Here is a 14,835-nt window from a genome sequence, read left to right as displayed (position 1 = left end):
CACAGTTATATAATTTTGTAGTGTTGTCCTTTAACTACCGCCATAGCAGTTGCTACGGGGCCTGCCGCATCAGGGGGCCGGTTGGCCAACTCCTGCAATACACTGGGCCCCCTGAGCTGTCATCATTTGCAGCACCCAGTGGCCGAGCTATCCTCCTGGGTGCTGCAAATGTCCCTTTAATTGCAAGAGCTCCTGAAGAGCCCTTGCAGTTAAATGTTAAAGGTCATGACTACACTTGACAGGTTTGTGGTTAGTCGGGGGTGAGGGGCGCTTTTCCCAATCAAAAGTTTGCTATGGGGCCCAGCCATATCTAAAATAGAAGAAGAGACAGCACTTCCAGTGAATGTAAGTGGTCATATTTGCACACCAATATGCAACGTTTCGGCTATATGAAGCTTCTCACCACCTCTTGAGAAAGGCTTCATATTGCCGAAACGTCGCGTATTGGTGTGGAAATAAAACCACTTGGATGCACTGGAAGTGCTGTCTTTTCGTCTATTTTGGATATTATACCTACCTGGGCCGGTTTGGTGAGATGGGCACCCTCCTATACTACTTATTTGCTGTGCTGCTAAATATATATTTTTTGCCCAGCCATTTCTAGTTACACCCCTGCAAACTGTCTCAGAATTATTCTCACTATTCTCAGAACGGTATAATTCCCTAAAATGTATTGATTTTTAACTTGTGTAACTGTTGTATAATAAGACTAGCAGTAAGAAGGGTTAGGGGATGGCTGGTAGAATGTGAGCCCTGCAGCGTCCTATGCTCAGTGTAGGGTGATGTATTTCCTCTAACAACCCCCGCCACGCTGCATATTTTTCAGGATACTAGAAAAGCCTTTTAAAGTGACCCTGTTAGCTTGATGTATGAGCTGCATTACAGGAACAGAACAATGATTATAAATAACCCAAGTTATACAGACATTGGGAACATCGGGTCTTATCTATGAATATATGAGATGTCTGAGTCCTTTAGGCTCACAACAAGCAGAGCTCAGGTTTCATGCTTCTAGTTCAGCCTACAAAAAGAAACCTGAGCTCTGGTGGCTACGGGTGACATGGATACTTCTCTTCAAGAGATCGCCTTCAACTACTATGGCACCAAACTGATTGGAATTATGGCTTCAAGTGATAAACACTAGGTTGCCTGCCTGGCCTGTACTGTCTTGTATGTTGTCTACAATCACTGCCCTATACATTGCTGCACTGTAGCAGGATATATAGATCATTGTTATCTGTATAAAATCATAGACACATTGGGGGAGATTTATCAAACTTGGTCTAAAGTGAAACTGGCTCAATTGCCCCTAGCAACCTATCAGATTCCACCTTTCATTTTCCAAAGAGTCTGTGAGGAATGAAAAGGTGGAATCTGATTGGTTGCTAGGGGAAACTGAGCCAGTTTCACTTTACACCATGTTTGATAAATCTTCCCGATTGACTGCTACACATTCATTTTACTTTATCTGACTTGCAGATATAAGAGACATCTGCATTTGCTGTGGACAGTTCTGCAGGGAAGAAGCCCAGACTTCCCTTTTAAATAAATTCAAGGGAGGCCTGGATGCCAAGCCTATATAGTATAAGTTATGGGCACTAGATTACATGTGATAGGATGTTGATCCAAGGATTTATTCTGATTGCCATTTTGGAGTCAGAAAGGATTTTTTCTGTCTGTGATGGGACAGTTGGCATCTGCTTCACAAGGGTTTTTGCCTTCCTCTGGATCAACACTGTACAATTATAGGTTGAACTTGATGGACTATGTAATTATAATGGTTTCCTCACATTAGGTGTATGATATTTATTATACTAAAATGAAACAAGTACCTGCAAGATGTATATCCAGATCTGTTCATTTGTGCAGAAATCTTCATGCAGTGAGCAGTGCTTTATAGGATAGACATACAGTAGGTACAGACATTGATGACAATAAACATAACTCCTGCAGCTTTTAGTCACATGCTTATACAGTAATGCGTTTTTGGAGGTCCTAATTCATTTTGTTAATACTCCTAACACCTCTATCAATACTCATCACAGAGTTGACAGAGAAGGGTTGGTCTTTTAGTGTTCCTATGGGCGTTCCTCTGATGTGATCACTGGGGTTCTCTATGTGCACAGGTAGCACAAGTCCTTACCGCTGTCATGTCCTAATGCTTGGTATGGCTTCCTAGGCTTTGTAGACATAAACTACCATTAGTACATACCTGCTGTACTGCACAGACAGTAAAAAAGATGCAATGAACTGTATAGATAGTATGTAACTGTAACTTATGGCAATGAACCATAACAAATAAGCAAAACGACATCAACATATTCCACTCTCCTACATGTATTACATGCCTTTTGTATTGTAACACATTTGTTGCTATGTTTTACATTGTAATAACAATACGTGCACCCTTTATTTTACAGGTTGGAAGGTTTGAAATTAATCTCATAAGTCCTGATACCAAATCTGTAGTGCTGGAAAAGAACTTCAAAGATATATCCTCATGTTCTCAGGTAAGCTTCTGTTTCCTGCCCCTCCTTGCCTGTGTGAGGGTCTTTCCTGACACCATGGTCAGCTGCTGTGAGCTCTTTTCTCTGCCAAACCCTGTTACTTAATAGAATAATGGTGCGTTTACACAGACAGATTTATCTGACAGATCTTTGAAGCCAAAACCAGGAGCAGACTATAAACAGGGAACAGGTCATAAAGGAAATACTGGGATCTATCCTCTTTTTAAATCCGTTCCTGACTTTGGCTTCCAAAATCTGTCAGCTAAATCTTTCTGTGTAAACACACCCTAAAAAGCCAGTCCCTGATTATCATTGTGGTGGCTGTGTAGCTGGGAAACTGTGTATACAGTACTTTAAGCCTTTAATGATCTCTTTCTGTCAACACTTTGGGCTGGTGTGTAATCCCCCAACCCTTTCTCCCTCTGACACAGAGAAAGCAGAAAGCTAATTTTACGAAATTTCTAATAAAGACTAATTGGAAAGTTTCCTAATATTGCAGTGCAATGGTGTCTATAGCCTTTAGGTGGCTAACATACCATAGATACATCTGGTTCAACAGCTATAACCTAGAGGTTCTTGCAGGGCTGGGACAAGGAGTTTTGGTGCCCTAGGCAGAGAAGGCAAAAGCCTCCCCCCCCCCCCAGTGTATAGCCCCCACATATAGTATAGCCTCCTGGCTGCCCCCACATAGTGTATAGCAGGGGTCTCTAAACTTTTTATACAGGTGGCCAGTTCACTGTACCTCAGGACTGTGGAGGGCCAGACTATATGCTGCTGCTATTTCCGGTCCGCAGGGAGCTGTTGAGGAGGAGGTGGAGCGGAGACACATACTGCTCATCTGTCTCTAGTCCAGGAGAGGAGCATTTTTTTTTTTTTTGGGGGGGGGGGGGGGTTGGGATGGTGGAGTTTTAGTTCTACCACAGCCACACAGGAGCATGCTGAGACTTGTTGTTCTACTATCTACTACAGCCACACAGGATCATGCTGGGAGCTATAGTTCTACCTCTGTCACACGGGAGCATGCTGGGAGCTGTAGTTCTACCAGAGCCACACAGGAGCATGCTGGGAGCTGTGGTTCTACCACAGCCACACCGGAGCATGCTGGGAGCTGTAGTTTTACCTCTTTTACACAGGAGCATGCTGGGAGCTGTAGTTTTACCTCTGTCGCACAGGAGCATGCTGGGAGCTGTAGTTCTACCTCTGTCGCACAGGAGCATGCTGGGAGCTGTAGTTCTACCTCTGCCACACAGGAGCATGCTGGGAGCTGTAGTTCTACCTCTGTCATACAGGAGCATGCTGGGATGCTGCTGCGTGTGAGGTCAGGTGGGGGCGTCTAGGCCATCGCCTACCCTGGCCTACCCTTTGTCCTTGCCCTGGGTTCTAGAAATCCACCCTTCCTAACCATTCTTTTCCTTGACATCTGCCATCAGGGAAATGTTATGAGACTCCCTATACACAGGTTCAGTAGACATTAATCTAATGTGTATTGGTCAGCCTAGTAGCCTTACTATGTAGCAGTCCTAATAGCAGAATATGAATAGAGCCTGCACTGAACACAATCAAATAGCAGGTAAGCCTCTCCCAGGAGGGATCTCCCCTTATCTACATATAGTACACAGAAGACCTATAAGAAATGTTTATTTGGCTAACAGCTAGCTTTTCCAATGATCTCCAATCATCCAATGAACCCATATACATGAATGCTCAGCTAGGCTGAGTGTTCATGTGCTCTCAGTGGCGGGGCTATAGAAACAAACAAGAGGGCGCTTCCTAGTACAATACAATCACCAAAGGTGAGCACACACAAAATTATATTGAAATGAACTCACCTAGTCGAGGTGTGCGAAAATAGGCAAAACTCTATAGAAGCGTGTTGTGGTATACATAAGTCGCCGCAGCTCAAAGGAAGAGGAATCACCACCTGTGTCCTCAGGAATATGTAAGACAGAACGGCTCAATCCAGACCTATAGTGCCACTTGATCCTCTATGAATTCCCAAGCGCAGGTGAGCGGTTACCATAAAAGATGCAGTAGAGATGGACCATCAATTCAGTAGTACAAATAACCTATTAATAAGCGCAACGTGTTTCGGCACCCACATAAAATGTAGCCTATCAACCAGTCCAGGTTTATTATGACATGCTTGAGAAAGACTGTTATATGTAGGTGCCGAAACGCGTTGCACTTATTAATAAGTTATTTGTGCTCCTGAATTGATGGTCCATCTCTACTGCGTCTATTATGGTAACCGCTCACCTGCACTTGGGATTTCATAGAGGATCAAGTGGCACGATAGGTCTGGATCGAGCCGTTCTGTCTTACATACTCAGTGGGGGGAGGCAACTGGTGGCATCTTATCTCCACAAAAAGCCTTGAAGTTGAAATTCAACATTCCCGACCTTTCTCTTCCTGGGCAATGGAGCATCTTGGCACACTGACAAGATGCTGGGACAGCTTTAGTTTGGTAAATACAATGATATGTTCCAACTGCAAAATAGTGGAAAATACCTATTTCCTGGTAGCGCTTTAGACACCATATATAGGGAGGGCTTACTTTTATATTAAACTGTGTACAAAGAAAAGTAATGTATCTGGAGAAGCTATTTATATGCCTTAATGTACACCTATTATGTTATATTAGACAAATGCCAGGGTGTTCATCCAAGTAAGATGTATGCCAAGCTAAGTAAATGACATGGACTAGTACCAAAGCAGTGTGCATAGTATCTTTACTCCTTTAATCCTTCTCTAGCTCAGAATTGTAACTACTTTGTGACCTGTAATAAATTGTAAAATGTTCCAGGTCTTCCAGTGTGGCCGTCTGTGACGTGCCCCAGAGGGCTGCTAACACATAGAAAGTAAACCTGGGAAAGTGAACATTGACAGTGTTGTATAAAGCCAAGTCATGGCAACCACTAAGGTGAAGGTGACTGGATTAAGGATTTAGTTTCTCTGTTGAATTAATAGATTATAGTAAGAGGCTTTGGGATCACTGGTTATGAAAAGCAACATGGCACTTGTAATAGACAAATTGCTACTTTATTGGGGGCATAAGTTCTGCAGCAGTTGTTTTATCACAATTAAAAGGGTTAATATATAGAAGCATAATAGGGTGGTCCTGTCCACTCCCCTAATGCCCAGACAGCTTACATTGCCCAGTATGTGTCAGTTAACCGACCTCCACTCTGCCAGGACGGTATCTGCAGCATTTCCCCATCTAAACCCTGAGTGCTGCACAGGTTGAAGGAGGTCTCTCCCCCTCCCGCCCAGCATGTAGTGTCCGAGCGCAACCACACCCACCCAGAACACTGAGTGTGAGAGCGCACCCCCTCTCCCCACCCGGCACAGCACGGAGTCTCAGAGGGCACCCATCCTCCCGCCCGTGCAGACCTCGGAGTGGGGATCTCAGGAGTCGTGCAGGCTGCATCCATCCCCTCCAGTGTGCTCAGAGCTGTGCTGCTGCTGCTGCTGCTCCCCAGGCACCACTCTCTCCCAGCACAGGAATCCTTGGCTCTGCCTTTGACTTCCTTATAAGTGTATGCAATCAAAGGCCAAGTGAGAAGATCTCTGTCTCAAGCCCGAATAGACAGCCCACCAGCAGGATTTTTTTGGCATATCCTGCCGACTGCTACAAGTGATAGGGACCCTTTAAACAAGAAAAAGAAATTAAACAAAAAAAAATTCAGCAGTTTAGCCTGCTCAAATGGGTGCGGCTTTCAAAACGGGTGGGGCTTATAAATGGGGCGGGTCATAATTATCACTCGATTATCATTACGGCAGCTACATTTACGATTTACCGTGATAATGGCTTAGGCCAATATCTCCCAGCCCTAATCTCACTACAGGGATCTGTTTTTTAAATGTGTGCCATTTATCTTTACGATTTGTTACTTTTGTCCTTGTACCTAGTGGAAACTAGTGACCATCACCATGGTTGGGGACACCCTGTTAAGGAGGTGGGCGCCTCAAAAGGTAGGGTGAGGCACTAACCTATAGCATAGAATGCACATCTCCTCCCCCCTTCTTTTCTTTCATCTTGGACTTGGCGACTCAATTCTACTATCCAATAATTTTTGTACTTGTACTGGGCATTAGGGGAGTGAATAGGACCAGAGGGGACCTACTCTGCTATGCTTTTTGTACACAAAGTGCACAGCGCACATACTCAGATGCCCCTCTGCCTGGACAATTTGTAGGCGTTTAGCAGAAGGAAATTTGGTGTCACAGTGCCCATTACTTGTCTTGCCCTTGATAGCCAGCCATCGTCACCTTCATTTGCCATAGTGGTGTGTATGAGAAACTTGCATTGTTACAGACTGGATTGTCTCCATATTGTTTTGTATGGAGGCCTTGGGTTGATGGTTCAATTCTACCTTTGTTGTGGAGTGACAAACTGCTCCAACTGCTGGTGTGGTGGTCTGGGTACAGTCGGTCACCCCTAGTAGTGATATAAGGGACTCAGCTCAGTGATATGTGCAGGACTTCCTGCCGCAATATATTTTACCTCATATGGCAGGGCTTTCAATTTGCAGTTTTCAGTAGGATAATGCTCACCACACACAGCAATCTCTGCCATATTGCAACACTCCCTTGGCCTGCCTGGTCACCAGATTTATCACCATTTGAGTATTTGTGGAACCAGCGGGGCATAGCAGTGTACAGGATCTACTGGCCCAGCTGTAACATCTGTGCAAATGTGCCAAAACCTGTATGTCTCCTTGTCCAACCATATCTCATCTTGTATCCAGGCTTGATGTGGCCCAACAGGTTATAAGAGTCTCCCTTCAATTCTACCATTTCTCTAAAAAACTAGCCCATTCTTTCTTTTATTGTAATCACTTATATCATTACATATTAAGCTATATTTGATCCTAGTAACTATTTGTATCAGTAAGTGTACATTCAATAATAATTCATTTTTTCTTGTTTTTTTTTCTTCAGGGTATTAAACAAATCGATCACTTTGGTTTTGTCTGCCGTGAAAGTGTGGAGCCTGGCATAAACCAGTATGTTTGCTACGTCTTCCAGTGTGCCACTGAAGCTTTGGTGGGTAACAAACATAGTGCTTTCAGTGGTGCCCTTATTATACACAAGCCTCACAACATCTGACATGGCAGTAGTTGTTGCTTCTAGTGGTCATACTATTTTATATTGTGAAAATTATTCAAAATGAGTGTATCATTTTAGGCTGCAGCCATTGTTGAGTGACATAAATAAAGTACATAGTCACACATATCTAGGAGGCAGCAAGTGTATATCTCTCCCGAATACGGTAAGACATTCAAGGAGGGACAATATCTGAGCTTTGGTAGGATGTTTAGTTTGCTAAGTTTTGGGGTTTTTTTTATAGTTTTTTTTATATTTTGCTTTATTTCAGGTGGATGAAGTCATGCTGACATTGAAGCAAGCTTTCAGCACTGCTGCTGCTCTGCAAAATGCCAAGACACAGGTCAAGCTGTGTGAAGCCTGTCCTATGCATGCTCTACACAAACTGTGCGAGCGAATTGAAGGTATGAATGATAGTCTACCATGCACTGAAATAAACAGTATAGCAATAGAATAGAAATAGAAATACAGCTGGAAATCTGTTCACACAATTGATTGTTTTTCAGTTCTTAGAGTGACACAGCCTTAGAAATGTCAGCTCATTGTGAACTTGACAGCTTCCTTTGGAGAACTGTCTGTTGTGGTATCAAGTTGCTTATCCATATACTGTACTAGTGTTTTTGCCATGTAGTTTTGTATATTTTTTATACTGGCTTTGTTATTCTGCATCAGTTTGGTTCCCAGTAAAATTAAAGAGGTTGTCCAGACAGGGGAGCATTTAGCTATATGCCCAGAAAGGGGGAGACGGAAAACAATAACCTGCACTCGCCTTCCTGGCTCCCACGCTCCCATCGTGGTGCGTAAATTAGAATTAGTATGAGGAAAGATTTACTTCAAAGGATAAATGGTAACAATAAGTGATGGATATTATTTTGCTCAGAGGATAGAGAAATTAAAAAGACAGCTGGTATGATTTCCACATTTTTGCATTAGGTTGGTTAATTGGTAGGGAGTAGGAGAATGTTTGACGTTTTTTTATTCATGAGGAAATGGACAGTAATACGTGTTATAGTAGGTCACCTGTGTTTTAGCTTTCAGCTCACTTCTTGAGAACCGTGTCCTTCTTTTCTAGGGCTGTACCCACCAAGAGCCAAGCTGATAATACAGCGACAACTGTCTCTGCTCTCTGATAATGAACAAGCTGACATTTTTGAAAAAGTCCAGGTTGGTATAATTTAGTTTTGGTGCCAATTGATGCACTGGGGTTGTTCCCCAACCCCTCAGTGCACCATTCCGCCCGCCTGCTTTGGCTAATTATAACTAAAAACTGCAACGGAGGAAAGTAAGAAGAGCAGTACTGGAATCGCCATCTCTGCCCACAGTTGCATATCAGCAGGCTTGTGCTTTACCAAAACTATATGTCTTCTTTTGTCAGAAAATGAAAGCGACCAGTGACCAGGAGGAGAATGAACTTGTCATACTTCACCTAAGACAGCTGTGTGAAACCAAGCAGAAAACTCACATTCATATTGGAGAAATGCAGACGGTAAATGCAGCTTATTTATGCAAAACTCTCAAGCACTTCAAGTTAGCAGGTCTGCTATTTACAATGCCAGCAAATTAGCTAACAAGCCCGTTGCATGTGGTAAAAGGAGCCATATTGGCTGAAACATACATAACTGGGAAGATGCTAGATAGTGTTTAGTTTGTTTTTGTTTGTTTTTTTGTCTTTGAATTCCCAAAAAGGAACTCTACTTTTCCGCTTCCTGTGGCACATTTGGCTCAGTTGTGTATCAATTACCAGATAATCTCTGTTCCTACTGGTTGTTTTGTTCCTTGTAGTCTGTAGTCTATACATAATGTACAGGAAATCATTTCACCATGCAATAACTTTCTAATCTTCCTGCGCTTATACACAGCATCTTATCCAAGCACACAGCGCTGCAGTGATTTGTGTCATTTATTAGAAGGTGCATGTATACATTCTTACACACCATGTAATGCCTCAAAATACTTCTGTTTTTACTTATTGAATTCAATTGGGAAAAAAGTTTTTTTACATCTTTATTGAGAAACTTTCCCAGGACTGGATTTAGCTTTTCCCAGCACCCGGGGAGGAGCGGTACAGAGCAGCAATGAGGTAGAAGGCAGCCGGCTTATGTGCGGATTGCAGAGATAACAAAGCACTTTTGTTTTTACGGTATATTCGTTCTTCTCTTATTAGTTACAAAACGTTCAGGGTTTGGTACAGAGTCAGGGCTCGGCAAAACAACAAAATGTATGATTTACTATGAAATATAGAAATTTCTTTCTATGATTTACTAAGAAATCATGGTTTTGAAAGTGACCAGTAACTATGGTTACTGTCCACCCCACCAGCTTTGAGTAACACATTTCTTCCTATGAATATTTAATGAAAGACTCATCACTCAAGGCCAGTGGGATGGAGGGCAGCAGTGGGGACCACCAGCTGTCACTAGTGAACGTGTTCCCAGTGGCCTTTAAAACTATGATTTCTCTGAAACTCCGGAATGTTTCAGTGTAAATCATTGTTTGGTGTATTCGGTGTGGTTCAGGCAGCATGAAACAGCTGTCAGGTTCCCTTTAATAAATGAGGCGATTGCGTTTATTTCTTAGGCCTATTGCAGCCTGTTGTGTATGATGGCTGCTGCTTGATAAAACAGCTTATATTCACATGTTTTTTATGGTAAGTTTCCCATCTGTGCCTTCTTGAAATGTACTGCGATAATTTTGCCTATGGCTTCACAGCCTGGCTGATATCACACTTCATTAAATCTGAGTTCAGGACATCATCCGTGAAGAAGAAGGGTCAGGTCTGTCTCCTGGATTTGTGAATGTTTTAAGAAGCATTAAATGATTTAAACATATTCATTATGAGATCACATTAAATTAGATTCTTAGTTTTGCCTCCAGCATATATTTGCAGCCCTTTCTGGTCTGAAAGGCCAAAGTTTAAGATTATCAGAGGCTACTGCATTGTTCTGCTTGAACACAGAATACACAAGAAGAATATTTTTAACATTGTCTTAATTCTGATTTGCAGACAGTGGGGGAGATTTATCAAACATGGTGTAAAGTGAAACTGGCTCAGTTGCCCATAGCAACCAATCAGATTCCACTTTTCATTTTCCAAAAAGTCTGTGAGGAATGAAAAGGGGAATCTGATTGGTTGCTAGGGGCAACTGAGCCAGTTTCACTTTACACCATGTTTGATAAATCTTCCCCAGTATTCATACAGTTAGTTCATTACAGTCCGGTGACTCAGGGTATGTGCACATGTGGCAGATTTCTGTAACTGTCCTAAATGGGACTTGCAGAAATCTATCCTGCTATGATATGCTGCTGAAGCAACCTCATTTAGGTCTATGGAATGGATTTTCAGTTACCTGTATTTCTGGAACGAGTCTTGGATTGTTCCAAAACACATGTATCTTTGTGTGCTTTCAATATGTTTTGTCAGCACATTTGTATGTGAATGCTTATAAGGTTTATCTGCTTATTTTCTTACAACAATGTGCATAAAATGTATCTACCTCTTCAACTAAGATGAATGGTACCTGGTATAGCTGAGGCGCCGTATAAAGACTTTCTCTGTAAATCAAAAAGAAAAGGTTTCTCACAGCATCCAGGATGAAAATAGTGTGTTTATTCACACATCAGGGTACACAAAAAAAATGCAACGTTTCGGCCTACTGGCCTTTGTCAAGCATACAAATACAGTGTAACCACAGGGTATATATACAAGTGTATCAATTAGCTCAAATCCACCCAGAGAGAGACTCCACAGGAGGGGAAGGGGGAGTCCTGTGGAAACCTTTTCTTTTGGAGTTCGTTGTGCTCATACCTAGGATTGTGAGCATACCTGCGTGCATCCTTTATTCTACTGCTGGCCAATATCGGAGAATCTCCAAGGTGCTGTTGGACTTCTTTTATTTTTGTGGTTTCTCTGTAAATCAGTCACATTTGTTGCTATTAAATGATGTTTAGATTATAATAGCTTTTTTCTACTTGTATGTAGAGCATGTCAAGCAGCTCAATCCCCGAGAGCGCTGCCCCTAGTGGTCGCTTCAAGCTAGATATTTTGAAGAACAAAGCAAAGAAATCCTTGACCAACTCTTTGGAAAACATCTTCTCAAGGGTATGGGTGAACCAGACCAGAACCAGACTTGTGTTTTATGTAATGTTTGGCACAGATTTTCTTTAGGAATTTGTGTATGTGTTTTCACAGAGATCATGTTAACACCAAGACATACAGTATATAATGATCTTAATAATCCTGATGTGCAGGTTACTGGTGATATTTATGTTGAGGGGTTGTCTGCTCTGTGGCAGTAGTTCCTGCTGTAGTGGACTCGCTCTGTCCTTGTATAACTGTACACTCCATCGAATGTAATTCCACATTTCCCATGCAGCAGCAGAAATGTGTGGCTGACTGACTGTGGCTTTCCCCATTAAAACAAGCTATTTGTTGGGTGTCCAGTTATCATCAGCTAATGGGTTCCGTGGCAGCATCATGAAAGGTGTTCTCTTTGCTTTATATTGACTTTATATACAAATGCAAAATAAAACTTTTGATAACAATATTGTAGACAATTCCTGCAGTTATGTTGTATTATTTAATTAAAGACCATGGAAGTTAAGGCCCTACTACACAGAGAGATTATCTGCCAAATAGCTGTCTTTCAAAAAATAAAATAATCTCTGTCCAATAAGAGATATGCAGCTCGTAGCTAAATTAATGAAGGGGCTGCACAGACATCACTAGCAAGTCATGGCTGCACAATTATCGAATTATCCTACCATGTACTAGATTTGGTAAGCAAGTGCCAATTAAACCTGTTGGGCCGTGTAATGCAGCTTTTACCCAAATTGTGTAAAACAGCAAGCTTGGCTGTTTTTGGCTTTCCTAGCACTAGCCCTGAGTAAGAACGTTGCTTATATATTTCTTGCATATTTTTTTTGTTTAGGTATTTATGGTTTATGAGAGAAGTATAACAGCCAGTATAAATGGCATTGGCATTGACAAACGACAAAAAAGAAGAGAGCAAAGTGGGGATGAGGTTAAAGGGGGCCTTGTCCATCCATCTTTTTTGTTCCTCATCTCCAACTTAAAATAAACAAATTTTCTTATAGTAGAAAACCACTTTAATCAATAGATTTCTAATAGTAGTAGGTGGTCAACAGCTACCAACATACTATCCTTTTGACTAGATTAAAAATACATTGTAATAAACTGTGGCATCTTTTCACAGGGGGCAAATCGAATGAGAGGACGACTGGGCAGTATGGACAGCTTTGATCGCTGCAACAGCTTTGCTTCTGACAAGGTACATGATCCTGTTTACTAGACATGTATACAGTAATGGAGAGAACTGTGGTAATAAAAGCCTACCCTGACTTTTTGCACTTTGTGCTCACAGGATGTAGTTGTCACCATAGTAGCTTTTTTATATTCTAGCAGAAATGAAAAAGAAAAGTTAAGTCTTATGTGCAGAATGTAAAGCGACTTTGCGGTCCTTCTGTAACACTTTCCTGGCACATCTTTACAGTAGTTTTAACTTCCTCTTTTATGTACCTAGTGATTCACAGAACAGCCCCTTCTTGCCTACATCACCCCATGTGATAGACACAACAGCAGCAGCAGGATTGTGTTTTTCTTCTAGGGCTGAGCTACCAGCCTCCATCATAATAATAGAATGTTTTCCAGGATATTATACTGACAGCACAGGAAACTTGTGTCCAGGAAGCTAGCATGAGACTAGAAAAAAGCCAGAAGGGCTTTTTTATTCACCACAAAGCCAGGAGCGCTTGCCCCATGATAAGCGAGTCGTTTGTTGCTCAGCAGTAAGATCTCCAAACATCTTATATTTGATGCCACGGCTCCCGCCCTTGTTTCTGGTGTACGGCACAATTAACCTAGCCTCGTTCACATTTATGGCTGTGAGGTTGTGGATGAGATAATGTCTAAGCAGCCATCTGTATTCAGAAGGAATTGTCTTACCTTAGGACGGCTCACCAGGAGATTCTCCACCTGCCACACCACCATCTTCTCCCGTATCATCATCTTGGCAGGCGTTTCCAGAAGAAGATCCAGACTCGCCTCAGTTTCGCAGACGGGCTCACACTTTTAGTCACTCTACATCCAGTGCCAAGAAAAGGATAACATTTCCTGATGCAAAGTCACCAAACAGCAAGTCACCCCTCCAGAGGCAGCACTCTGTAGCCTGTGATGGGGGGCAGAGCAGGTCAGTTACATGTTGGTATATGAGCATTTACTTACCTGATTTTTTTTGTAATGCTTTTACTATGTAATAGTTTATTTACTTACTTGTATTTATATTGTCAGTCCATTTTCCCCATTAAACATTTTACAACACAATACACAGACACTACATATGTAGTGAATAGGAGGGCCTTTTTGGGCCGCCTTAGGCCCCATAGCCCTGGAGCAACTGATTCCTGTGTACCTCCCTGTAGTTATGCTCGTTTTGCTATTTAAAAATAGATACATTTTAACTATTTGCTTCCTGCTGTAATATATATTCAGGGTGTACTATTCTATATATGGGAGCTTAAAGAAGTTCCTGTAATAGACATGCTGCTGAAATGCAAGAGACAGACAGACCGTATGGAAAGTTCCAAGTCAGGGAACACATCTCATATCTGTAGCAGATACTCCCTTTATTTACTATGCCATGTGCAGTAATTGTCATAGATTATAGTGTGTTACTGCTTATATATTAGTAGTAATCATTTACCCTGTAATATTAGCAGTGTCCTGGATTCTAGAGCACATGACTGCATTACCAGAATGATGGCTTTTTAAAACTAAAGTGCATACCTCCTAATGACTTTCACATGGCATGTTTTATTTAGTGTACCTGTTATTACAAGAAACTTTTGACAAGTCAGGCTAGGTTCACACTGCGTTTTTGCAATCCGTTTTTTTTCATCCGTTTTTTGCAAAAAACGGATGAAAAACAGATGCATTTGTGTGCATTTGTTTTGATCCGCTTTTCCATTTACTTCCATTGTACTTCCATTTTGATCCGTTTTTTTTTACAATGGAAGTCAATGGAAAAACGGATCAAAACAGATGCACACAAATGCATCCGGTTTTTTTTTTCCATGTGTTTTTTTGCAAAAACGGATGAAAAAAAATGGATTGCAAAAACGCAGTGTGAACCCAGCCTCACAGGGGCAAGTTTTGATCGGTCGAGGTCTGAGTGAACGATCTGGAGAATGAGCGGGAGAAGTCTGT

The 14,835-nt window shown here is 41.9% G+C and overlaps 1 protein-coding gene across 2 annotated transcripts in view; it reads left to right on the top strand.

The window, feature by feature from the left end:
- Window positions 1-14,835, top strand: part of TBC1D4 (TBC1 domain family member 4) — a 116,099-nt gene that overhangs the window by 75,130 nt on the left and 26,134 nt on the right. For both annotated transcript variants that reach the window (XM_069970622.1, XM_069970621.1), the window contains exons 3-10: window positions 2,421-2,510; window positions 7,449-7,553; window positions 7,885-8,017; window positions 8,686-8,777; window positions 8,989-9,099; window positions 11,593-11,712; window positions 12,827-12,901; window positions 13,581-13,819. In XM_069970622.1, coding sequence (XP_069826723.1) covers window positions 2,421-2,510; window positions 7,449-7,553; window positions 7,885-8,017; window positions 8,686-8,777; window positions 8,989-9,099; window positions 11,593-11,712; window positions 12,827-12,901; window positions 13,581-13,819 — 965 coding nt within the window. The remainder of the gene's footprint in view (window positions 1-2,420; window positions 2,511-7,448; window positions 7,554-7,884; window positions 8,018-8,685; window positions 8,778-8,988; window positions 9,100-11,592; window positions 11,713-12,826; window positions 12,902-13,580; window positions 13,820-14,835) is intronic.

The sequence above is a fragment of the Dendropsophus ebraccatus genome, chromosome 5 (genome assembly GCF_027789765.1).
Source record: "Dendropsophus ebraccatus isolate aDenEbr1 chromosome 5, aDenEbr1.pat, whole genome shotgun sequence".
Lineage (NCBI taxonomy): Eukaryota > Metazoa > Chordata > Amphibia > Anura > Hylidae > Dendropsophus > Dendropsophus ebraccatus.
Note: the sequence above shows the minus strand (reverse complement) of the source record. Positions and strands in the feature narration are given on the sequence as shown.